At 35.6% G+C, this 25243-nt stretch overlaps 1 protein-coding gene across 3 annotated transcripts in view; it reads right to left on the bottom strand.

Moving 5' to 3' along the window:
* The window catches only part of NIPBL (NIPBL cohesin loading factor), a 173818-nt gene that overhangs the window by 47090 nt on the left and 101485 nt on the right, over positions 1 to 25243 (bottom strand). For all 3 annotated transcript variants that reach the window (XM_068422204.1, XM_068422206.1, XM_068422205.1), the window contains 2 exons: positions 14944 to 16515; positions 1585 to 1767 (listed from right to left, as the gene is read on the bottom strand). In XM_068422204.1, coding sequence (XP_068278305.1) covers positions 1585 to 1767; positions 14944 to 16515 — 1755 coding nt within the window. The remainder of the gene's footprint in view (positions 1 to 1584; positions 1768 to 14943; positions 16516 to 25243) is intronic.

Raw genomic sequence — 25243 nt, 5'->3', positions numbered from 1 at the left:
TTTTAATTCAATTCAGTTCTACAGAATCCTTTGAGAAATATTGTAATTTATTTTTAAACCAGATGTCCTTACTGAATTGTTTAGAATGATGGCCAGATCTCTTGAGCGGATATAATGAACCTAGAATCCCTTAAAACATGTAATTACTGTGAAATTTTCCTTAATTTGATTTACTTTGTGTTTAAGAATTTCAACAACCACTGTGGCTAACAGGTAGATTAAGGTATCTGAAATTCTTGACAATTCTCTCCATTCCCAACCAACTTAAATAATTTTGCTTTACTTATTTATTTTTTAATTCACTGTTCCAGATTATTAACATCATAATAAGGTGATATGACACGGTAAACAGAGAATATAGAATCCTGAATGAAGCAAATTATCATTAATCCTTTGCATAATCAGACCGATTACAAATTACCTCAAGATCTCATATTCACACTCAAAGCAGCATTATTCATTTATAATTAAAAGGAAAACCAAACAAACAAAAGGATATTCTTTTCTGCTTCTTTGATAAAGATCAGAGGTATGCTATTATAATTTTTATGTGTACGTGTGCATAAGTACTGTGTAGAACAAACAAATCTTTCTCTTTTGGACCCTAAGAAAGACTAAAAAGCAAAACATTGTATTTTACAAAAGTTCACTAAGATGTTTATGTAAGCAAAGGTGGAAAGTGTCTAAACTTGGGAAAAAATCATTACAAGCAAGATGCCTTCTCAGGTTAACAGCAATAGGCACTTCTCCTGTAGCCCTGCATGGATTAACACAGCTAGAATGTTAACTCAGACTGAACTGATTCACTCCATTTTAAGCGAGTTTCTTTACAGTTTTGGCTAACTGAACTACCATAGAGACAAACTAAGCATACTCTTATTAGCAAGTAGGAAAACCCTTCCTAACTTTGAGAGACATATAACGGTTTTTTGACACTGAGGAACTTCATCCAGTTGCACAGCAAAATTGTAATTACAAGCTTCCTCTCTTCCTTTGAAAACAGTTAATTCAACAATAGTATCATCAGCAAATGGTATTTTGAGAACTCATCACAATCAACTCGAGTTTTTCAAGCAATATGCTAGAGAAATAATAGAAGAAGAAATATCTTAAACTTCTGGACAGTAAGATTCTCAGTTTATCATGTAAGAAGAATTCAAGAGGGGATCCCTCACTTTTCTTATCAATAAAACTAAGAATAATTTAAAATTTATTTACTGAAATTTTTTATGCACACCTTTGTATGCAATTTCTCTGTGCTGCTTTACAGGATATTTTCCTTAATCTGATTGGCTAAAAATGTTTCATAGCACAACTGTAAAAAAAAAATCTAGGCAGTGACTTCCCATAAGGTAATTAGGAAAATAAATTTATGAACTAGCTGCTTTTCACCTTGAGTGACAAACTGACATCAAGTAATTTTTCTTTTAGAAGAAAAAAGCGTTCTTCGCCAAGTAGTTGTCAGGACAGCAAACTTGTTTTCATATGTTTTAGGGTAGCCAACTTAAAAAAAAAGTTTATATTTTTGTAAAAGAAAAATATTAGCTTTCTTCAGCAGTAGGAACAGAACGATGTACTACTTACATTCAAAAGCTTCTTCACTGTCATTGTCTTCATCAGAACTGATTTCAGCATATTTTGGTTTCTCATTAACTGTGCTACGTTTGCGCTTGTTCATTTTCACACGTTCACAAAGTGGCATGGTGGATTCAATTTCTGCCAGGAGCTCAGGAGGCAACTCCTTTAACACTGACTGATCTATGCTACCTATTAATGGAGAGTAAGAAGAGTAAATGTGAACCTTAAGATAAAAATACGGGCCCAACACTACAGTTCTTTCTCAGGAACCGCACAGTATATCCACTAATAATACTACAGTTAGATATACCTGGATGTATTTGCAGCCCTTTTTAAAGTCGCATTTATTGTTCACACTACAATTAGAAATTAACACAATAAATTGCATACACATCTCCTTCAATAAAATATTTTGTCAAGCATACAAACAATTTCAAATTGGTTAATTTCCTTTGTAAAAAGATATCCCTGCTCTACTTCCACAAAATTTAGTCTTATTCCAGTTCATCCTCTGAATTTAACAGGTTTTCTAACAGTGTAGGTCAATTACAGATTATTTGTGCCTCTATAACAGTTCTGTTTATTCGCATTCATATTATTTAGTGTATACAAGCCAACAATCTTCCCTTTTCCAGTAAGCAGGGACAATCTGTGGCAGAACCTCTGGGGTCTTATCTGTAAATACAGGCCAAATCATTGACATCCCAACCTCTGCCTCAGGTGTTTTCTTACCTCCTACTAGCAGTTTTATAATGCAACAAAAATTTTTGCTTGATTTTGTTACAAAGTAAAGTTGAAAGATTTTTATTTAATATAGACAAACAGCTAGCTGGACCACAGCAGTTTCCTTTCCACAGAGGTAAACAGGTAGACAACATCACACCATTCTCATCACATTTTGAAACTACAATTAAACCCATATGCAGTCAGAATGAAGAAGATTTGCAGTCAAAACTTTTACAACTGACACAAGGAAATTAGATTAATTCAAAAGTATTTATTGGGTTTTGTTTATTTGATGTCTTACCTCTACTCATCAAAGAACCTATTACACAGATTTGGAGATTATCGGACTAAACTGTTACCTTTTTTCCAACAACAGAACAAACATCTTTGTCATAAGTGTCTCTCTCTCCTTCCTAAAGCATACTCTATTATTTAGAGAGGAGATCACCTGTCAATTGCTATATACACACACACAATCTCCAAAAAAAAAAATTTCTGTATGATAATTCCCTTCTTAATTGCATTCACTATATCGCTAACGTAACTTTCTAAAATTTATTTCCATTTTTACACTAATATCCTATCTTCTAATCCAAGATTAGTCTTTTTCTTTTTTCTTTTCCCTCTTTAAACATCTTTAACTGGAATTAGAAGAGCCTTAATATGAGAAAATAGTTTCCAGCAACAAAATTTTAAATAACTCTCATATATTACTGGTTTCACATATATCTACATCCATAAAAATTGCCTATAAGCAATGAAACTAATGATCAGAAAACTGTTTTTCTATGTTTCTCAAGTATATTCAGCAAGTCATCTCCTTAAAGGTCATTTTTAAAAAAGATTTAACTTATAATATTGGGGTTTTCAAACTGAGGTAGGGAAATATCTATAAAGTAAAACTTGTGAGCAAAAGTTGTCCCTACTCCCCCCATGCTGTGGTCACTCTTCTTATTTGTGTCAAGTTGCCATCCTTAGATAATCACCACCTGTCAAAGTTACCTAAATTCTCATTATTGCTTTAAAAAATGCTAGAAAACATTTCACAGTGTGGTTGACCATGTTGTTGTGACATGATTATTCTTTGTGGGCTGGGCACTTGATTCAGGATAGGCAGAAGTATGCCAGCATGGACAGATCAGTTCCTCTGTGTGTACCACCAGCTGACTGGATGACAGCCAGGTCTAATCTGGATGCCACACAGCCGTGCCTGCACGGTGGTGTCCCCCACTAATACTTCATGTCTTTTTCTATGCCTATACAGTGCCTGAAAAGATGTAGATTACATCCAGCCCCAGACTACAGGAAAATTCACATAAACAAGTTTTAAGACAATTTCCATGGGTGAAATCGCTAGAGGGCCTCAGATCCTGGTTCTCTAACACATATTCTCAATTTTATGCACTGTTGGGAGATTTTATTGAAATCAGCGGGACTACACACACAGCATAAAGCCTACAGTAAATCTGGCCAAACAAAGACATTGCAAAAGCCAGCTACAAGTAAAGGAACAAAAGTTGCATTAAATCCCCAAACAACAAACAAAATCACAGGCTACTACTCTCCTACATCCTAGGAATATCTATTCTTGCTTTCCTTATTGATTTTGTTCCCAGGGTAGAATACTACTCAATCTTTAAAAATAAATCAATTACCACAGTATTAATTAGACATCAATGAAAAAATAAACATTCAAGTACTGTAAATATTTGGAAAAATAACTTTACTTTCTTCTCAAAAGTTCCAAGTTTTCTACGTTCTCCAGTGCTAAATTCAACTCATGCTTGAATTGCACTCTCTCCTGTTACAGGTATTTCAGATGAAACTATAAGCTTACCCTTTTTTCTTTTATTAGGGAATATGCAAAGCTTGCTTTATTCAAGTATGGAACAGCCGTAAAGAGAACAAATAGAATTATTGTAAAGTTCTCTATAAGCTACCTTTTAAGTTTTCGTTTCTGTCACAATGTTCCCTGAAGCGAGCCTGCCGCATGCCCAGTTTCCTTAGCTGCTGAGGCTTGTAAATAACCAAATCTAGAAAGAGTTTTACTCATGCAGTACAAAGAAGTTAAGCATGACTGCACATGTATCTACAATTCTGATATACATAGAAAAGGACTCACCATCCTTTCTGAAGAAATCCAGGGATATTATATACCGTGGGACCTCAGTCAAGAGCTTGCTAATATTTATTTTACTCTATTACTTATGTTATGTTCAGTCAGGGCAACCCAATCTTCACTAGAATCATCTTACTAAATTCCTTCTTTTACACCTCCGTATTTTATAATGAAGGTACTATTTATTTGTTCAGGATAGTAAAGAAATACTTAAAAGAATCCAGTTCACCATAAGAATCCAGTCACATGGCAACAAATATTAGGTTGTAAAACCCACAGTAATGCCTTTTCAGGTTATGGGACACTTTTCAAAAACGATTAAAAGAATATATAGCACAAACCCCTTTGCGAGCATCTAGAAAAACATGTATGATCACCTTCAGTTTTTCAATTTCTTTGATAAGTTTGCTAAGACCTGGTACCTACTTTTGCATTTCCACTTTAATCGGCTACATTCGCCTCTAGTTTGCATGGCTTTTTAAATAGCTAAGGAGAAAGTAACTTTACTAAAAAGTTACTCCACAAGTTAATAAGAACACCCCAATAAATTAGCTTTCTGAAGAGCTCCATTTTTTGCAATGTGTGTGATCAGTGTACACAATATGCCTGAAATGGGCTATAGCCAAGTGTTCTTCAGATATCACTTACACATATTCTCAAAGCTGCTTCAATTATTAAAACAAACAAAGAAAACCAGAAAAAAAGCACCATCATAACAAAATCTTCATCTCACTGTAAAGAACAGGATGCTAGAAAACTCCACATTAATGAAACTGAAGGGCAAGTTACAGAACAGCTGTAAGAATAATTGATCTCAAAGAACTGCATACAGGAACAGTCACTACTTCTTCAGTGCTTCTCCAAATGTATGCAATGCTGTTCATGACTTACACAATAGTTGCTTGCTGGAGGAAGAACAAGTTCTTGGTTTTGTTTGATTGCCATTACGGAAAGGTTTCTTAGAGAAGGTATTCAAGAATCTCAGCTGTTACTGAATGTCCACTGACCATCAAGATACTTGTTTTCTCACCAAGCAATTCTTGACAAAATATAATACAGTTAAAGATCACTCAGAGAATCTTAGCTAAAAATTAATTAGTCTGTAAGCCTCCTCCCATACTTTATTTTAATCTGGGAAGCTTTTCAAAGGGTTTTGCCATGTATAGTAGAAAGATTTCTACAAATATCTAGTGGATGTAGTATTTCCCTTCTTCATGTATGGCTTAAAAAAAGAATGGAAAGGCCACAGTTCTGATTCAAAGTTCAGCATCACTTTTTGTTCATAACTTGATGGCTAGTTTCAAGTTCGTAGAACAGCCTTTAATATTAGCTAATATTTACGCATATCTAATCTTCAGAAGGATCCAAAATCACTTTGCCTTGAATTTGCAAGTCAAATAGACCTCCCTGATCCAGTCAGATCCAGTCTTCAAGAGAAGTTGAACATTAAAAAAAAGGTAACATCATTATGGACTTTTACTGGATCCACTCCATATGGACAGCACAACTATTTTTTGAGACACCAGTTAGTGTGTTCATATTAGTTTCAGCTGGCTTGATACAACAACTTCAAACAAGCAGCTATGGAAAAGGGGATGATGCTTGCTGATGTTTAGGTCACCTTTCCAGGATCAGAGAGGCTGTTCCTGCCGTATCATCAAAACCAACACTAATAAACTCTGTTATCTTCTCAGTAATGATTTATCTTTGTTTTCCAAACTATGGAAAACAGATATTATATTATACATTTTGGTGCAATTTCCTATGAACTAACAAGCCATCAAGATTCAAATACATTTAGAAACCTAAACTCCGAATTGCTACTTCCATAACTGCAAGAGACAGTTAACACAGTGGAAACAATCCATATCAGTTTGCTTATACGGTTACTTTTAAAATACTTGTGACATCAAAGTGGCCTGTTGGCACATACATCTATTGTGGCAAATGAACAAGTGCTTGAAGAAAATCTGCCCCTGAAGTTCATTTCATAACTTACATTTACGTTATTGAAATATTTTGCATAAATCTGCCTCCCATAAATATCGGCTTTTCCATTTTTGTGTGCTAATAGTTTGTAATAAGAAAAACTGCAGTTAATGAAATTTCATATTTGTAAACTCTCTATATATCTTGTATTTTAAAAGGCAACTTTTTCCAACTACTAAGACATTATATAAAAGACACACAAGGGTCTAAGAGGGAACAGTGCTGCTTCTTTGGGGTCAGCATATGACTCTGCATTTCTCAGCGTTTAGAAATTTAAGTTTAACTGCTCACCACATTCTCGAACGTCTACACTAATGAATCGCCAGACATCTTCATTTTGACATTAAAGATAAAAACCTACAGACTGTAGCTTGATTTTGCCCTCCTCTTGCTCCTTTTTTGCCACAGAAGATACTACCTGCTACTGGACTCTTCTTATTTGGCTGATGACTAGTATATCCAGTCTTTCTGTCATTCCACACAGGCCAAGCTCACTTCCCTTAACGTGTCCTCTCTGCTTATTTGATAGAGGATGTTCCTCCCTTACATATCACCAGCTTACTACCTAACTTTTTCAAGTAATTTTGGGTCACCACTACAACCACACTAATAAAACCTCCTATGTCAGACATACAGGCAGGAATGAAAGCAGTTTCTTTCTGGCTTAGCTCAAACAATCTTCAAACTTTGTGCTAAATCAAATAAAATATACACTCTCACTCTGTAACAAGAGTGCTGCCTTCTTGTTGGATAGCCATGTCATGGTAACTACAACAGCACAGACTGACAGCTTAATTCTTCCACAACCACTCATGCAGATAAGGTTCTATTTTAGATAAAGAACTAAAAGAGAAATCAGGGGATAAAAGTACTTCTCTACTTTATAAAGATGTTATAAATAAACATCGTTATTTAAGATGAAAATAAACACTCTTTTAGAATAGTTAAGTGCTGTTACAGTATAGTGCTCAGGCACTACAGTGCCACTACAGCCACGACTACCTCTGTTTGATGAACAGCTTACTGGTTAAACCTGAAAATTTTTGTCTCTCTCTCAGTTTGCAAATTTAATGATATCCTTTCCACCAGGCTCTCCCTTTAAATGCTCCAGTATGCTCTTTATATGGCGCACTGAGTCCTTGGTGATCAGAGTTCCTTGCCCATCAGCTTCACACTCCTCCAAGTAATTCTGTGCCCTGGAGAGTTTCAAGAACAGAACGGGAAACACAGGAAAATTGCAATCCTTTTCTTGAAGAGGAATTTAAGGTATGAGGAAGGTACATCTGCTCAAAAGACAGATGTTCCACTTCTATGTCAATACCATATCACCAGCTGAAAAATACATCATCAAATGAATACTGGTGAAAATAATCTGAGAAGCAGTGCATTCACTCCAGCGGCTTTCCTCTTTCCTCTCTCATTCTGTGCCTTAAAGTTTATGGAAGGATATAGAGCTACATCTTATGAACAGGCTATTATCCTCTATTGAGCCTCTTGCCCTTACCTTTTGAGTACATCCATGAAGGGATAATTCCTGAGCTCAGCTCACATACAGACACACACACACGCCAGAAAGAAGGTGGGAGACTGACATGCCCTCACCACCACCCAAGGGACTGCACCGACAGGATTCTGTGCCGCAACAAATACAGCAGGAGGGACAGAAGTAGTATGAGGAAGAAGTATGTTCTATATAATTCCACAGAACCTGCTTGAACACATCTTTCAAAATAATTTTCCCTCATCGGCCCCAATACTGGCAGAAAAGGAAGGCTCTCAGCCTCGGGCTAAACACAAGAAGCCGTTCAGACTCCCTGTTATACTCCAGTCCTTAGCTTTGGACTTGAAAATGGGACCCAGGCAGGTTGGTGGGTCACAGAAGAATCTGGACACAGCAACAAGAATAATTCCATGATACAGTAGAGGTCATCATTGCCCACAGCTAATCAGCAAAGATTCAAAAATGATTTTACAGTAGTACCAAAAACTCTTAGAAGCAAGAAACATTTTTTGATGCAGGGAAGAGATTTCCAAAGAGCACCCTGAAAGATCCAGGCAGAGAGCAGGGAATATACCCAACATGCACCCTCGAAGATGCCAAGAGAACTCGCATTTACATCGGTATCAATGTTATCCTCAAGCTATCTGATTGCTGTGGCAACTATAGCCACAAGTTATTTTACTCCTTATTGCTATTCACTGGCTTTTTGTCTTTATGAAAATCAATAAAAGCAGGCTAGAGTAGTCTAGGTTTGCAAGATACTTCACAAAAAATATAGTAGTACTCAGAGTAAAATGGAGCAAGACTTGCAACTGAAATAAACGCAGTTCTTCACAAAACCCCTCGCTTTTATGAATCACTGTCAGGGGATTGCTTTTGGATTTCACTGTCATTGCTTTTGAACATATGCATTGAAATTTAAGTCAACTCAATTTATTGTATTAAAAAGTTAAGGTGTTTTGTACACTTGCAAAGCACAGCATGTAATTTTCTGCTACTGTTAATGTCTGGAATTTTAAATTTATGACTGATGCATTTTCCTAGCCATGTAGTGTGAATAATTTAAAAACTGACCATGGGGCCTCATCTAAGAAAAAAAGACCTTAATTAAATAAAATCAAATTACACCTCATAATTTTTCTTCTCATAAAAGAAAAACTCCTATACAAACAATATAATACAACCAAGATCTTTGCAGATAATAAGCAAAACAAATGCCATGATTTACATCTGATCTGTGACTACAGGTACATCAAGACGATCTGCTTTTTCCTCACTCTATCATGGAAACATTCTCAGCCTTTATCATTGAAAATATCACATGAAGCTGCTCTTGTTTTGCTTCTTCAAAGTAACTTAATTACATAATCAACAACAACAAAAGATTGCTGATTTTTTTAGCATTTAATATAAAATACTACAGAAAAGTTGCTCAGAAGATAATTAAACAGTACGTATATTTAAGGAACCTTTGTTTGATGCAAAAAACAGTTCAGTAATTTGAAGAACAAAAAAGGTCTCATCCTTTTCTGTTCATTGGTAATGTTTCCATGGAGCAAAAATAAATTCCAAATTTCAAGTAAACAGTTTAAATTTTCTTACACAAAACCAGTCACCTAAAACAGCTGAAAATGTCGAGCAACAGAAAAGTTAATTCACCAGAAGCAAATCTGAGGCTTTCTCTTACTTGTATTTTGCCACATTTACCCTTTCTTTAGAAGAAAATGCAAATCAAAAATTTTAAGCACATATACCCGCACATAAGCCAAGAAATAACATCCATATTTAGATACTTAAGACACATGAACAGGTCTGCATTGCATATTGTAATTGACATCAGACAAATTGCTGGCCCATATTTTTACATATTGCAATGCATTGTTGCAAAAATTATTTATGCAAAATAGCCTCAGCTGTTCCCAGAAGTAAGCGGAACCTGATCAAGCATCCACATCCACAAACCAAAGGCAGTTTCAGACTTTTAACAAATTGCTCTGACAAATTAGATAATAAATTTCTATCACTTACATGTGCCAAAGTAATTTTTCAAAAACAAACTCATTAAACAATGCACTCCTAAATCTGCAAACGGACAAAGCACCATATTTTGGATGAACCAAAGTACTATGAAACTAGTAGGTTTGGTCAAGTTCATTGTTGCTGCTAAGAACTAGATGTGCAACATGCAAAGTTCACTCTCACTACCCAGAGAAAACTTAAGAAACAACTATGAGAGCAAGAATTGGAGTATTTACCTTAGTGGCAAAGACTAAAGTAGGAAACAACTTAAGCAGCCTCCAGGCAGCACTGTGCTGAAAATGTCTCCTATTGTACTGGTAACAGATCAACACAAGAAAGGATTCCAGTGTGCAATGGCCGAATTCCTGCTGTCTATCGAGACTAGTTTATCCAACATCTACTTCTGAAAAAACAGCAGCAAACTGAAGGCTTCAGAGAGTACGCACAACGTGCATACAAATCCCAACATACCTTCTGGGATAGGACACCATACCTAAAAAATACCTGCAACTCTGAACAATCCATTCTGGTGCCAAGCATGCTAGAGAAATGAGATCTTCCTAGACTATTGGATTTAACGGGTTATATAGAGTTTGGTTTTGGCTTTTGACTAAACAATGCCTGGAATATTTTTCAAGCTCTGAACCTGTTCAATCCAGAAAGGAGAAAAAAAAATAATCACGGCTTAGAGTGAACTCTAAAATTTTCTTGATGTGTTAATATCCATAAGCTATTTTTCACAAAGGTTTGCCAATTTTGTCCTTATAGAAGTCCTATACATGAAGGATTTGAACAAATGTTTAAATTTTATACTCCCTTTTTGTCCAGAGTTTTCAGCTGTACCAGACAGTATTCATGAGTAGCTCTGCTGTGCTAATTAGAAGTCTGTGAGAGGCATCACAAGTTGGCTCACTGAGCCAACACAATATGGACACAACTTTTCATCCTGGAATACTTCCTTTCTTGTCACTCCTACCTAGAAGATGAGCACCTGATTGATTAATCTGCTTCACAAGTGAGACTACTTCCAGCAGTGCTAGAACTCAAATACAGACCATCATGTTACACAAATGCCAAATTGTAGTTACTATAGGTTCTGAAAAAGTCACCTGGAATTAAAAAAAAAAACAAAACAAACCAACAACCAACAAACCATACAAGCACAGAATACAGAGAAATCTAGAAGCATTGTTTTAACTCTACAGCATTAAGATGATTAAGCAGTAAATTTTTTAGTTGATCCCGTAAGAATATGTATGAAGAGCACCTTTGAAGAAATGGCAAATCTTCACTCAAATTTCAGATCATAGCAGCAGAGAACGCAGTATGTTTAGGAAGACTTGCAGTGAGCAACAAAAACCTGTATTTAAAAGTTCCGTGTTGTACAGATAATAAAATCCTATAACAATCTACACAATGAAGGAGTAGCATTCAGATCCAATTTTTTTTTAAAACAACAAACTCTTTTTAGGTGACACTGGAAAACCCAAAAGGTGTTTCTGCACAAGTCTTAAAAAACACGCACTCATTTGTCCTAGAACTAAAAGTTGCATTACATATATGGTGCTTATTTTGGAAAGACAATCCTTCTAACATATTATAAACCAACTCGAGACATCTCCTTACACAGCTACAGTTTCTCTCATTACTCATATCTGTTTCATACTTTAACAAAGGAACATTTGTCTTGTTCAGAATGCAGTAACTATGAAACTGTTAACAGCTCTCATCCCAATATAGCTGATCAGTATAGCTCTAAGAAACAGTAGAGAAGGTATTCGCTGAAGCTCTGAAAAGAAAGGATAGTAAACGTGATCTCCTCCTAGCAGGCACAAACTCGAAGGGGAAAGTTTCATGGATCCGCCAACATATATTTGCATTAAAACCAGGATAAAAGGCATTCACAGATGTTAAAACCAGAAGAAAAAAGCGTTACAATTCATTCTGACCTGGACAAAACAGGCCACAAAATTTCACCATAAGGCCCCTTAATAAAAATACTATGAAAAAAATTTCCGTAACTATCCTGTGAGCTAGAAAGAATCTTTCAGAAAAATGCTCAAAGATCAGGAGAGAGAGAAAAAAGTTTCTTCTTCTTCTTTGTAAATGCCAAAAGGGACTGTTGGGAAGATTCAATATTAACAATCACATACTATAGCTATCCCTTCCATTCATATAATAACTTCACAAAATTTCAAACCTGTCTATAAAACTTGATTAAAATGTTACTTTGTCTTTTTGCAGTACAATGCAAGGCTTATCCACATGCACAATAAAGGTATGATTTTCAAATTTAAAATTTACAGAAACAGTGTAAAAAGTTGTATAGACTTCCAGTTTGCAAAGCATTAATTTTAGGTTTAAACAAGTAAATTTTACTGAGTTTTATAATGAATGGGCATTAGTCCCTCAAGACACAATGACTATCTAAATGGTGTTTTGAACTAGATGACCTAATCCTATTTTAAACTGGATTTCAGATAAATCACAGCAATGATGTTGCACGTGACAAAACCAGAAGACAACATTTTCCTGGAGAAGGGATGGATGAGAAAGCAAAAATAAAGGACAAGAAACACAGGGAAGTAAAATAAGGAAAGATAAAGCAAAATATACTAAGCTACATGGAACAAGAGGAATATGAAAAGTGGACTAATGATGCTAAAAGGCAACACTAGAAAAGATTTGCTACAATCTATTAAGAAATATAGAATGAACTGAATAAAGAATGTTTGTGAAAATTACATTTCCTAGTGTACTAAAACATTTATAACTAAAAATGGCACAGAGTAAAAAAATGAACACTATTTCTCCCAAATGGCGTGAGGACATTGTGGCAATGGCATGAATATTTTCTTTATCAGTCAGTTGTTGACAAATAAGACTTTGGCTTATGAAGAGATACCTTTATAAACTATGAACCTTTTCAAACACTGGAGTCCATTAGTTATTTAGCACAATATATCCTAGGAAGTAAGTTACCAGGAAGTCGGGTAAAAAAACTATTAAACTAAATATATACATGAAAAATCTGAAGTTCAAAGACACTTTCTCCAAAACTGGCCTGGCTGAACACTCAAATCCTGATTGTAAGAGGAGCATAGTTACAACATTATTCTTTCCATGAAATCTATTTGTAATATTGTTGTAAGAACGTTATTCTGAATATAATGGCAAAAAGACTGATATCAGATTCAAACATTTTCTTTCCCTGGAAAATATGTCCCAAGTTATTTGAGAGTATGTAAGAAACATATGACTTCAGAAAGCAAAAAATACACAAAAACATTGCAGAAAAGTTATAAACCTGACTTAAAAATTAATGCATTGCTCATGTGTAACACAGCTACTAGAGTTATGCCAATCAGACAAGAGTCATTAAAACCTTTACACATTACTGAAACATTCTATATAAATAACCACATACAATACAGACGACAAGGAAAGTATTCCAGAAACATTTTAGAAACCATACATGCACTATATATGGCTCTGAGGGCTCTAAAAATTACTGATTTTCTCCACATAGAATTATGTAAATTCAAAATCTGTCCTTCTGAGTCTAGAGCTGAGTTCCATCAGAAAGTTTTCAGTATTCCCTATCACGAACATAAAGGTCTCATCTGAAATCTTTAAACTAAACTGACAACAAAGATGTCATAATTTCATGTCTAACTCTAGATACCTATTATTTAAAAGGAAATTTTGCCTGTTCTGAACCTCAACACAGGACAGGGGAAATGTTCGTATTTCCAGGATAAAGAGCAAGTATTTAACAAGGAGGCTAATATTTTACAAATAAGTAATACATATCCTGAATTATTGAGTCAGGTTAGTAGATAGAGAACAGACACAGCACAATAAATTATACAGATATCACCTCTGTACAAGTGCACATAAACATAGTTATACATTCACAAAGATGATTTCTACATCATTTCTTATCAGATCAACTACAGAAGAAAATATTTTAATCTCAGATTTTATCTCAAATTCATGATATACCTGGAACTGCAGTCACAAATCATCCTGCATACAGCTGAAATCCTCTCCCCATCATTTGATTTGTCTATTTTGAGACATGACAACTCTATAAACATAACTATGAATGCTTTAAATGCTAAACATTAAAAAAGAAAGGAACCCTGATCAGTTAGTAACATTGATTTCACAAAGTGAAATGATCTACTTCAGTTTAAAACCAAAGAAGCTAAAATTAGAGCACCAAGAAGAAAAGCAATCTTATTTAAAGTGTTAAATCTGCAGAAGAGACAATCAACCAAGTATCAAACCTCCAAGCTATTCTGAACTATTTCCTGTCCATATCACTAATTTGAAAATGCCAGCCAATTGTTTACCACCTCCTCTTTCTGCATAGAATGGACCCTAGAGACAATGACGTCTGAATTCTCCTAAAGACAGAATATTTTTGTAAGCTTATTGTCACACAGCCTCAGGTGTGGAGGTTCCCCAACAAAGTTAGTGTAAAAGAGGCATATGGGACTTTGTAACTGTGCTCTTAATGCAACCTGTCAAAACATGCCTTGGAAAACCACGTCTGAGTTCCAATTAAAAATATACAAGAATATTATAGAGCTTGTATACATAGTATTTCCCACCACTCCAGCTACACTGATTTAGTTACAGTAGTTCCAGTCCCTTATACAGACATATGTGAAACAGTTTAAACCATACATACAGCAGTTATGTTTCCCTGGATAAATTATCAGGTTAAACTCATGTAGCTGAAGTACAGTTTAAGACCATTTAAACGTTCCCACATTAGGTACTTGCACTGGAGTAAATCAATCATTTCAGGTACATCACAGCAACATTTCCAATAATGACAAGCCTGTAGACGAGTTTCACTTTGTTCCTCAAAATCACCATATAAGCAAGCATATAAACTAACTATCATATGTTTGTGCTTAATTTCTAACCATGGAAGCAGCAAACTTAAAAGAACAGGCGTGTAAAAGATATAATGCAATTAATACTAAAAAAATCTTACCTTTATTAGATTTGGATGACTTGTTCTTGTTAGGTTTAAAACAAGAGCCCCTTGATTTATCTTCTCTATCCTTAATAAATTTCTGTACATCATCCAAAGAAAGCTTTTGAAGGACAACTACAGGCTTAGCTCCTTTATTTAGATCTTCAACTAGCCCAATCTTCTCTACTTTGTCCTTCTGTTCACCTCTGAATTCAGTTTTCCTTGACTCCTGAGTAACATTGCCATCTTTATCACGTTTGATTTTTGGAATGACAAAATGTTTCAATGCACCAGATCTTGCTCCCAACAAATAACTGGGAAACTCTGCTTTGTTGTCAGCATGTGCTTTATGGCTATCTACTTTACTCTTATTACCATCTGTCCTTCGTTCATCCTTGCTGTTGGGTGATTTAAAACCAGGTTTATCAGGTCTTGATTTACTAGAATCTCCTTTACCTTCCTGTTTAATACGAGGGCTGTCAGGTCTTGATTTCTGATCCCCAGAAGAAAACCTGTCCCTTGATTCCCCAGACTCATGTCTATGTTTCCTTTCAAATTTCTCAGGTTTTGAACCATCAGATTTAATACCATGTTTTGAATCATGTTCATTTTTGTTTGAGGATCTCAAATATTCAGGCCTTCTAATCTTGGATGGATCTGCTCTGTATCTCTCCGACTCCCCCCTGTCATCAGATCTTTGTTTAAGGCTATCATGGTCACGCCTCGGTGTATCAGAAACTGAACGCCCATCAGGCCTCTGTTTTGTTGTATCAGATCTACTTTCAGGTTTTACCCTTGAATGATCAGATTTAACATCTAGTTTATGCCTGGATATTTCAATTTTCTTATCTGACAATGGTTTACTGGAGTCCCTCCTATTATCATGTCTATGTTTTGGCGTTTCGGGCCTGACTTCACTCTTCTGTTTTGGTGTCTCGGGCCTGCCTTCACTCTTCTGTTTTGGTGTTTCAGGCCTGCTTTCACTCTTCTGTTTTGGCGTTTCAGGCCTCTGTCTTACCTCCTGTTTGCCATTGTTTTGTTTTCCCTCATTTTGTTTCATCTCCACTTGTCTGCTCTCATTTTGTTTTGATTCCGTCTGTCTGTTCTCATTTTGTTTCACTTCCATTTGTCTGCTTTCATGCCTGCTTTCATGTTTAGCTTCTAACTGTTTGTTCTCATTGTGTTTACTTTCCAACCGTCTGCTCTCATTTTGCTGAAATTCCATTTGTCTGTTTTCATTTTGCTGGATATCCATCTTTTGACCCTCAAAATCTGGCTTTTTCCTAAAAATCTCAGGATGGTTTTCAGGTTTAAATTTAAGAACTCCAACAGTGTCTTCTTGCGGAACACACACAAACACATCATTATACTGCTTAATTTCTTCAGGTTTTTTGATGGTGTCCAAATCCTGAGTTATTGTTGCCTGAGAGTCCGCTCTTCCTGCTTGCTGCAGATCAATACTAACCATCAATGCTGGCCTCGCCCCATTTCCTGCAGAACCTGTCTCCTGAGAAGCTCCTTTATTTCCTCCAGTAGCACCTCCAGCCTCCTGTGGTTTGTTTTCTTGTTTTCGCTTCTTCAGAGGCTTATCTGCAAGTTAAAAGAGAAAAATCACGAATTATATACATAGACTGGTAAATGTCCAAGCAAGAATGTCCATTCCCGTCCATTCCCACTAATTAATCCTCCTCAGCATGTATGTGCACAAACAATAAAATCCATTGAATTTAAAAGCAAGAATAGAACTTCTCCAGCTAATACTTTTTAGTGTCTTCAGACTATCATTCACTGTCAGTCTACCACAGGTGCCAACTAATCATGAAAAAAAACCCACCCTCAAAACATATGAAATCAAAGTCCCTATATAATTCCCAAGAGAACCATCTAATAAAGCAGCTGCAATACATAAAGACCAAAAAAAATCCATTTAAAAAACCCCAAACTAATCAATTACACTCGAAGCCGAAGTCTGCAAAGACAAAGTTAAGCTGCATCTCCACAACTACCTTTTGAGGAATACTACCATAAAAGATTCTCTTCTGCAGATACAGCCTGCTTCTTTACACATGAACTAAGCAAGGCTCTGCAATGATTAAGACAGAGGTTCTCTCTACTTGGTTCAGTGCATCAGTTGGACTTCACACATATTTGAGCCAGGGAACACATGAACAATGAAGAATAATTATTAAAATAACTCCAAGACTCCATGCTTCTCTTTGAAGCAAAGCAGTATAACAACAGTTGGAGTCTGTAACCATAACACATACGTATAAGGTGGGGGGCTATTACACACTTAAAAGCTTGAGTATTTTCCCTTTGCAACCATAATACTTTTCATGGATGAAATAAAAAGTTCAGTGGTAATTTTATGTAGTGTCAAGAGCTTGACTCTGCAATAACCATTTTGGTTTATACTAAAAAAATCTTTAAGAGTAGAATACTGAAAAATAAAGTGAGCCAACCACACACCCTGTAATTTGGTAGAATTCGTAGAAATGAGAAGCACATGGAAGTATCCAAATGAGTATGCTCTACTCATTTAAACTACAACCTATTTATATTACCACATGGTACTTTAAACTAAAATTAATTTCTGTCATGAGAATCAAAGGCCCTACCTGCACTAAGGCTTATATTCTCATTTCTCAACTATCAATGTCTGACTTGTCAAAAACCCAATTACTTTCTCTGTATCAAGGAATATGACTTTAAGTCTAAGGAACGACTAAACATACGCTGAAATTCTGTTGTAGATCTATTGTCAAAATGTCTAGACAACAAATGCAATATAAGAAAAATAACTTATTTTGTGCCTAGATTTGTGGTGCCTTATCACCAGATGCAATGAGCCAGCTCTCTTTTTGGGAGCAGGAGAATGAATGGTAAGGAGGATGCAATCAATGAACAGGGAAATAAACTCCAAGGCAAAAAAACCCACCACCCTCTCAAATTGTAAACCAGAATTATAACACTCGACTTCTAATTTCTTCTACATTTGTAGAAGATTCTTATCTAGAAGAACTAAAACTTCGAACAACCACCTCCAAAATGAACATTAGAACACAATAACAAGTAGTAACATGGTCAATTCCAGTGATGTGAACAGGCTTTTTCCCCCATCATTTTCATTCTCAAATCTATTTGTGCATCTTTAACTTCCTAAAACTCCAAAATTATGTACAACATTTAATGGCTGGAAGACAGTAAAGACAGACACAATAAACTCCATGCAGAAACTGGTCAACTGCAAATAAGGAACTTTTCAAAGTTCAACAAAAATCTGTAGGAATGCCTGCCAACTTTATGATAGACATGTGAAGGAAAATAAATCGGCCAAATCAAAGGTGTAGCTTTTTAGCATGGAGATTTTTGCTTTTTCTGTACTACAGCAACATTCCAAACATATTGGATTCATATGAGAACTTATATAGACTAATTTCCCTACGCTACTGATTAAAATGAATATATTTTTTTGAAACCTTCATGCAGTGACAAAAAAACTTCTCCCTGTGACTAAGAGGGCTTTGACCTCACTGAGCTTCATGGCAGGTCTTAGGAATGGTCATGAAGTAGAAGCTTCCAGACTAACAGGCTTCAAATTTGATTTTTTTTTCAAAACATATATGTTAATACACATACATCCACACAAATCTTTACCTTATTTCTCAATTAAAACTATTTAAATTTTGAAACACAAATGGAGAAATTTATGCTCTTAGGAAGAAGTCAGCCAACTTTTTCATTTTAACTCAGATATGTTAGCCACACTGAAAAAAGTCCTGGTAAGCTCTGATGGTGGATCTAACAGTAGCCTTTAAGACATTACTGTTATCAGTTATCTGCCCCATTCCTTTGCCTGAGGTTGTCACCTGTAGCAGAAGGGAACACGCATTCATATTTCCACAGGTGCATTTCATTGTTCAGTGCATCAGCTTAAGGCACGAGTGAAGATGGTTTGCATTAACCTACCAGGCTGAACGAGTCAGTTAAGAGCCAAGCAAATGTTTCCCTCTGCTACTCCTACTATAGGAGGAAGGCAGATGGCCAGGAGCTGTGATGCCTTAAACAGCTGTAGCTGGATCAACCAAAACTCACCTTTAAGAGCCCTCATGCTGAAGGCTCAAAGATTAAACAACCAAAACAATTCAAGTAGGACCAATTTTCTCGCTTGAACTTCCGTAACTGACCAGGCTCAAAATGCTGCTGCTCTTCGTCATCCAAAACATGAAACTGTAAGTTGTGATGTGTTCATCTACTTATGTTCTCAACTTGGCATACATATTCCCTCTAAATACAAAGCTCTTCTGATGCACCTTCTTCTCTTGACAACTGAATACTGATGTTTTAGTAAGTTATTATAACCACAACCTGTTGACATCTTATCTGAGAAGAAAGGGACACCTTCAAAGTTTTTTTTTCCTAAACAGCAAGGTGATTGCAGACAGAGTTACAGATTACACAGTTTTCTTCATATTTCCAGTGCATCTTGATGGCGATCCTCAGAACTAGACTTCATCGTTACTGTTTTGCCTCTATGAGATTTCTGGATCTGGGACAAAGAAGCTGGCCCAAGTATATGACAATATCAAGCTGAACTGCGGCATACAAGGTAGGATGAGTACATAGTACTACTATCTTCATCAAGCATTAATGAAAAAATTCCATTGAATGAGGACAAAAACTTTTTAAGTTGCCATAATAGCTGCAGAAATCTGAAAGCTGAAATACACTATTGGGCTTCAACGGCTTTACAAAATCTTGAACTCACTTTGAACTGTATGAGCATACTCAACAGAGAATCAGAGAGGTGAGGAGAGAGTAATTACCCTCTGATAACAGATGTCTTCATATCTTCTCTTTTACAACCAAATATATTCAAGTTTGCGTACATCTACTTTGTTAAGGCATGAGTCCCAAGACCCCTTAGGATTTTGATGAAGAGATGAACTTAGGAACTTTTACAACATCCATTCAAATATACTTTGTATTCTTCAAGGCATCAGTATCCAAGCTTCATCCACCTCACTCCATAGGCAGCAGAATTTATTTCTATTACCAGGATCTAGGACTTTGCCAAAACGTCAGACTAATGTTTTTCTTTCAAAACCTGCAGACTTAGATTCAAGGCTTGCCACAGTCCTGAACATGTAGGCTCACAAGCTCTTGAGACCAATAAAGTGTGATCAGGATCTTTTTTCTTCACTCTTTGTAACAGTTTTCATAATAAAAGGAATATGTAGTAAGCCACAGAAGAACTTTCTGACTATAGTAGAGATCAAGTATCCAAGTTTGCTGTTTTCAGATTATTTTCTTTTTAGAAACATTATTCACTCCTCCCCCCCGACCCAAGGATGTAGATACATCCAAAATATATATAGATTTTGTTCAATTCCTTGAACAAATTTACGACAATTCAGAGCACAGTCTGATCCCAGTTATTCTCTTACGTATACATCCTTTTGGCTTGGTAAATCCACATGGATGTTCTCTTTACATTGCAACATGCTTGCTAAAAGGCAGTACTTTGGTATGCAAAGCAAGATCACAAGCTACTTTATTGTAAAAAACAGTAGAGATGTTCTGCCAAATTCAATGGGTGACTGTGGTGCAAGAAACAAAACATTACAGGAACCACAAGTTTGAAATGGAAATAACATTCGCTGGATTTCCAAGCCGTTATCTCTCACCTGTCCTCTTATAAACAGTATTCCTGGAGACAGGTTGTGGCCTTAATCTTTGGAAACATCTGTGTGTCAAAACTACAGGTACTTTCAGATTTAGAAATTAATTAATTAATGCAGAACCTTTGTGCAAAAACTATTGCACTGGAATAACCACAGATACCCTTCAAATATGTTTCTGCTGAAACCGTGAGCCCATCATGATTTGAAGAATACCCATCCTGAAAATGGATATGCTTGGAAGCTAAGCAAGTGTTATCGACAGCAGCTGGACGACAGGAGTTGTATTAAAGTATCTTCATTCTTCCATTTAACCTGAAGTCTTTCCAAAGCAGCAGCCAGAACACCATTAATGCTCAAGTCTCCGATGTTACTGCTTTCTTGCAAACCTGATGATTGCCTTAAGTTCCAGATTAAACTCTTTCAACAAATGAGTATAATAGTATGATAGCCTAAAAACTTCTAGAACTGCTTGTCCTGGGAAACTGAAATGGGCGTTTTGTAAATTTCTATGAAAAGGTAACAAGTCTAAATAATAAGTATGTGTATGGTTACTAAGCTTCATTTTAGCAGAATGGTAACACTCCGCTCTATTAATACTGTTTGGTAGACTCGAAAATCCAGATATTTCTAAATGATCTCAAAGACACAACAGATAAATTATCAATTCCCCATTGAGACCTTGTAAGGGATTCATTTGGAGACTTCATATCCAAGATTGTTAAATGTGAATGCACTCCTTTTCAGAACCACAAAGAAGATTAATCCTCTAATGCTGAATTCTGGATGAACCATTTTGATGACTGTCTTTTTTTAAAGCATAACAATTAAGAGTTTTGTATTTCAAAGCTCTAACACTCTTCAGAGATTACTGGGATACACTTCCACTCATTTGAAATACCACTTACTTGAGTTATTTAAATCAGCACTGAATAAATTTAAACCAAATACACCAGTCCTAAGCAGTTATTACTTGTTGTCAAACCTTCCATTTTTTAACATCAGAGACAAGTCAGCCAGAAGCCAATCAGAAGCTTATCTTATTTAAACTGTCAGTCAAGATTAGGAATTTTCAACAGGTAACACATAACTATACAACTAAATAACAAATCTATGTTACTGACAACTGTTTTCTTTTCTTAGTTATTTTTCACAGATCTCTTCAAAGTTGTCCAAGCACCCTGTCACTCCAACCAACAGTGCTTTGTAGAACACAAAAATCTAAACCAATCAATCTAATCTGAGTACAAGGAAGGTTTAAAATTACTTTAATGATACTGAGGGATGACCTAGCAATGGACAGAGGGCAAATATCCATTCTTATCTTTCTACTCCTTCATGAACATTCAGCACTACTGACCATGAGAGTTTGCTCTCACCTGACCTCCCCCCAAAGCCATATTCCAATAAACAAATAATTGAATAACCAAAGAGAACTCTTCTGATCAGTAGAAGAGATTCCCACAGTACTAGCTCCTCCCCTTGAAGGAGAGACTCAGCAAACACAGGCTAAAAATTTTATTCTCACTGCTTGCTCCCTTACAGAAGAAACTAAGAAAGTACAATCATGAACATGGTATAGGAAGCTTTATAGAACAGAAAATAATTCCAAAGTCTCCAAAGTAGAGACAGAGGGTTTCCAGCTGCTGCAGTTCTGAGGAAAGGATTTCTGAGAATCTGAACACAAACAGCTGCTGATTTTTAGCAATCCGTTAAAAGACTTCATCAAACTTGTGGTCACTGTGGAAAAAGGAAAGCCCATCAAGGAGGGATGTCCAAACTCCTTCAGGACAAAACACAAAAAGACTACGGGAGTCTCTGACATGCCTCAGGGTGTAGCAGACTTCAGAATCTCCATTTTGGTAAAGTTTCACATGTTTTCTCAAATACAACAAAAATGTAATTAGCATAACTGGAGAATGAAATAGGATCTTATGAATATTTCTACTTAAGGATGTCTGGTAACTCACTATTCCCTGTCAACTACAGTAATAAAAAGAAATATTACATTAGAAAATAACAAGAATTGAACTACAGAAAAGTATAATCAAGCATCTACACTTGTTTAGAGATTGGAAGCTGTAAGTCAACCTCTCTGAATTTAATACTGCTTTTACAAACAATACGATTTTAATTTATTTATGAGAGAGATTTTTCTGACACAAAAATGCTGGGTTTTATACATGTGATTGCTTTGTGAAGAATTATAGTTTTGTAAACTCAATTCTTAAAATACCTGAGCAAAACCTGAAGTGCAATTACTTTGAAATACACAATGCAGTACCTAATTTCACAAGAAAAATGCAACACACTAACAGCAGACTTAATGAAAACTACTTATTTTATGTATCACTTACAGATTAACATATCCAGTTAGTTTTTAATTCATTTGTAGAAACAGCAAACTTTAGAAATAAGCAACAACTTTGAAATCTGACATCATACCTTGCACTCAAATATATCTTCAATTAACTAGATCCAGTAATATTTATACTGCATGATAATAAAAAAAGTCTGCACCTTCTTAGGTTGATGTCAGAGTGAACTTAGTGACTATGAACTATAGAAACACTGGGCTTAAACTCTTAATAAGGTTTATTAATTATACATGCCTTTTCTTCATGAAGATTTGTATCCATTATAGCGAAGTGACTGTCCCAGAACAAAATAAAGTCATTACTGGGTAAGTAATATTATAAATCCTCCCATCCATCTAACAGGAACAATTACGGGCATATGCTACATGCAAGTTATATTTGATTTTCTAATCTTAGTTTACACTACAGATAAAAAAAAAATCAGACTTCTTACAAAACTGCTAGGTTTTAGTTGTTTTCTACACCTGCTTACAAGAGCAGGTTTCTGCGCTACCCTATGTAAAGCACAACCTGGGATAAACGGGAATTCTTCATGTTACACAAGCGCATCAAAATAAAGTAAACACCATTAAAAAATACGCCTCTGCTTTTTTTTTTAAAAAATGTGGTTTTCATTCAATCAGTATTTCATTCTTCATAAAAAATATAAAAGCAAGTAATTTTTCCTAGATAGATGGAAACATTGCAATACTTCATTGGAATTTCTCTAGATAGAAGAGAAATTTCTTCCCCTTACTTTTCTTAAAACATGTCTGAACACACAGACACAAAAAAATCTCTCATCTATAGGAACTGGAGGTTGCAAAGCTGTTTTTTCTTGGGAAAGCTATATGAGGTGTAAGTTTCATTCATTCCATCACACTACAAAATGCAGACCTAATGAAAGCTTTTATACACAAAATACATGATACCTAATGCTCACACTGTCTTACTACATAGACACACAATCATTTATATTTTACACTGTCTCATTTCATCTTCTGGTATTAGTGACTGTAATCTCCTGCAAGATTACTGTACAAATGACTACACTTGTAGCTCCACTTTTAAGGAAATAAAAACCCCATAACATATTTGAAATGAATGCTAATATACTGGTTGCAGTTACACATTCTGTCATTTCATTACTTGGCTACATAAAATTAGACATAAACAAACTATTCATTCTTAATAGTGTTCTTCTATTAGGTTCCTCTTTGGGGGAACTTTTGGGGGAAGATGGGTAATGGGGAGAAAGGGGGGGGAGCTGGATAAGAACTTAAAAGGTAAGAGAAAAAGGTTACTTACCTATAACTGTAGTTTTGAGTTTTGCTCCGGCAGATTCACACTCTTGGGATGTGTGTCTCTGCTGCTATGGGCTTGGAACGAACTAAAAAAAGAAGGGCCCACAGCAGGCATCCAAATGCCCCCTACCTGATCCAATTATTGGACATAAAGTTACTACAGCTTCACTTCTTCCTAATTCAAAGAATCCACAGTAAGATTCCAAAGAAGTGGGTAAAATGGATCCTCAGAGGTAAAATATATATAGGGAAAAAAAACACAGACACGAGTAGGTTTGTCTCATTTAAAAAATGCTTCTAATATTTTAAGTTTTTAAAAAAATATTAGCCTCACAATGAAATGGTTAGTGATTAATAATTTCATTACTCTTCTCACAAACTCCAGAGAACAGAGCCTTTTACAAGTAAAAGCAGAACTCCTTAATGCAGTTAAGACAGCTGCATTATATAAAAGTGTCTTGGAAGAAGCCTAAAATCTAAAAGTGAACACACAATACTATGTATGCAAACACTCAAATTAAAATTTAGCAAATCCAAATAAAATGAAAAACTAAAGCAATTTGAAAAAGAGTCTCTGAATATAGATGGGTTACTTTCTGGTTTTTTTTCAAGTAATTTTCAAGGTTATTTTCCCCTTTCCCCTTCCTAGAAGACTCAGAGCTCCTTTTAACATTAATATCTTAAATATTTTTGATTCACAGTATTTGGCGTTTTTAGAAAAGCATGAAAGATCTTGAGGTATAAACTTTGAACCTGAAAATTGATTCAATAGGAGATCTAAATCTTGAAGAACAATAAGAACTTAATGTAATGTTCTAGGAAAGGTTAGACCAAGAGTGACTGACTAGCCTTGAACTACTTGACTATCCACAAAAATAACCCACTTGTATCTGAACAGTGGCAAAGCATGAGTTAATGCAAAGAATTTCAGCTACCAAAATGAAATTTCTCCCTCAACAACCCCCCCCACCCAAGG

This window comes from Nyctibius grandis, chromosome Z, assembly GCF_013368605.1.
Source record: "Nyctibius grandis isolate bNycGra1 chromosome Z, bNycGra1.pri, whole genome shotgun sequence".
Taxonomy (NCBI): Eukaryota; Metazoa; Chordata; class Aves; order Nyctibiiformes; family Nyctibiidae; genus Nyctibius; species Nyctibius grandis.
This window is presented reverse-complemented; position numbering and strand designations above follow the sequence as displayed.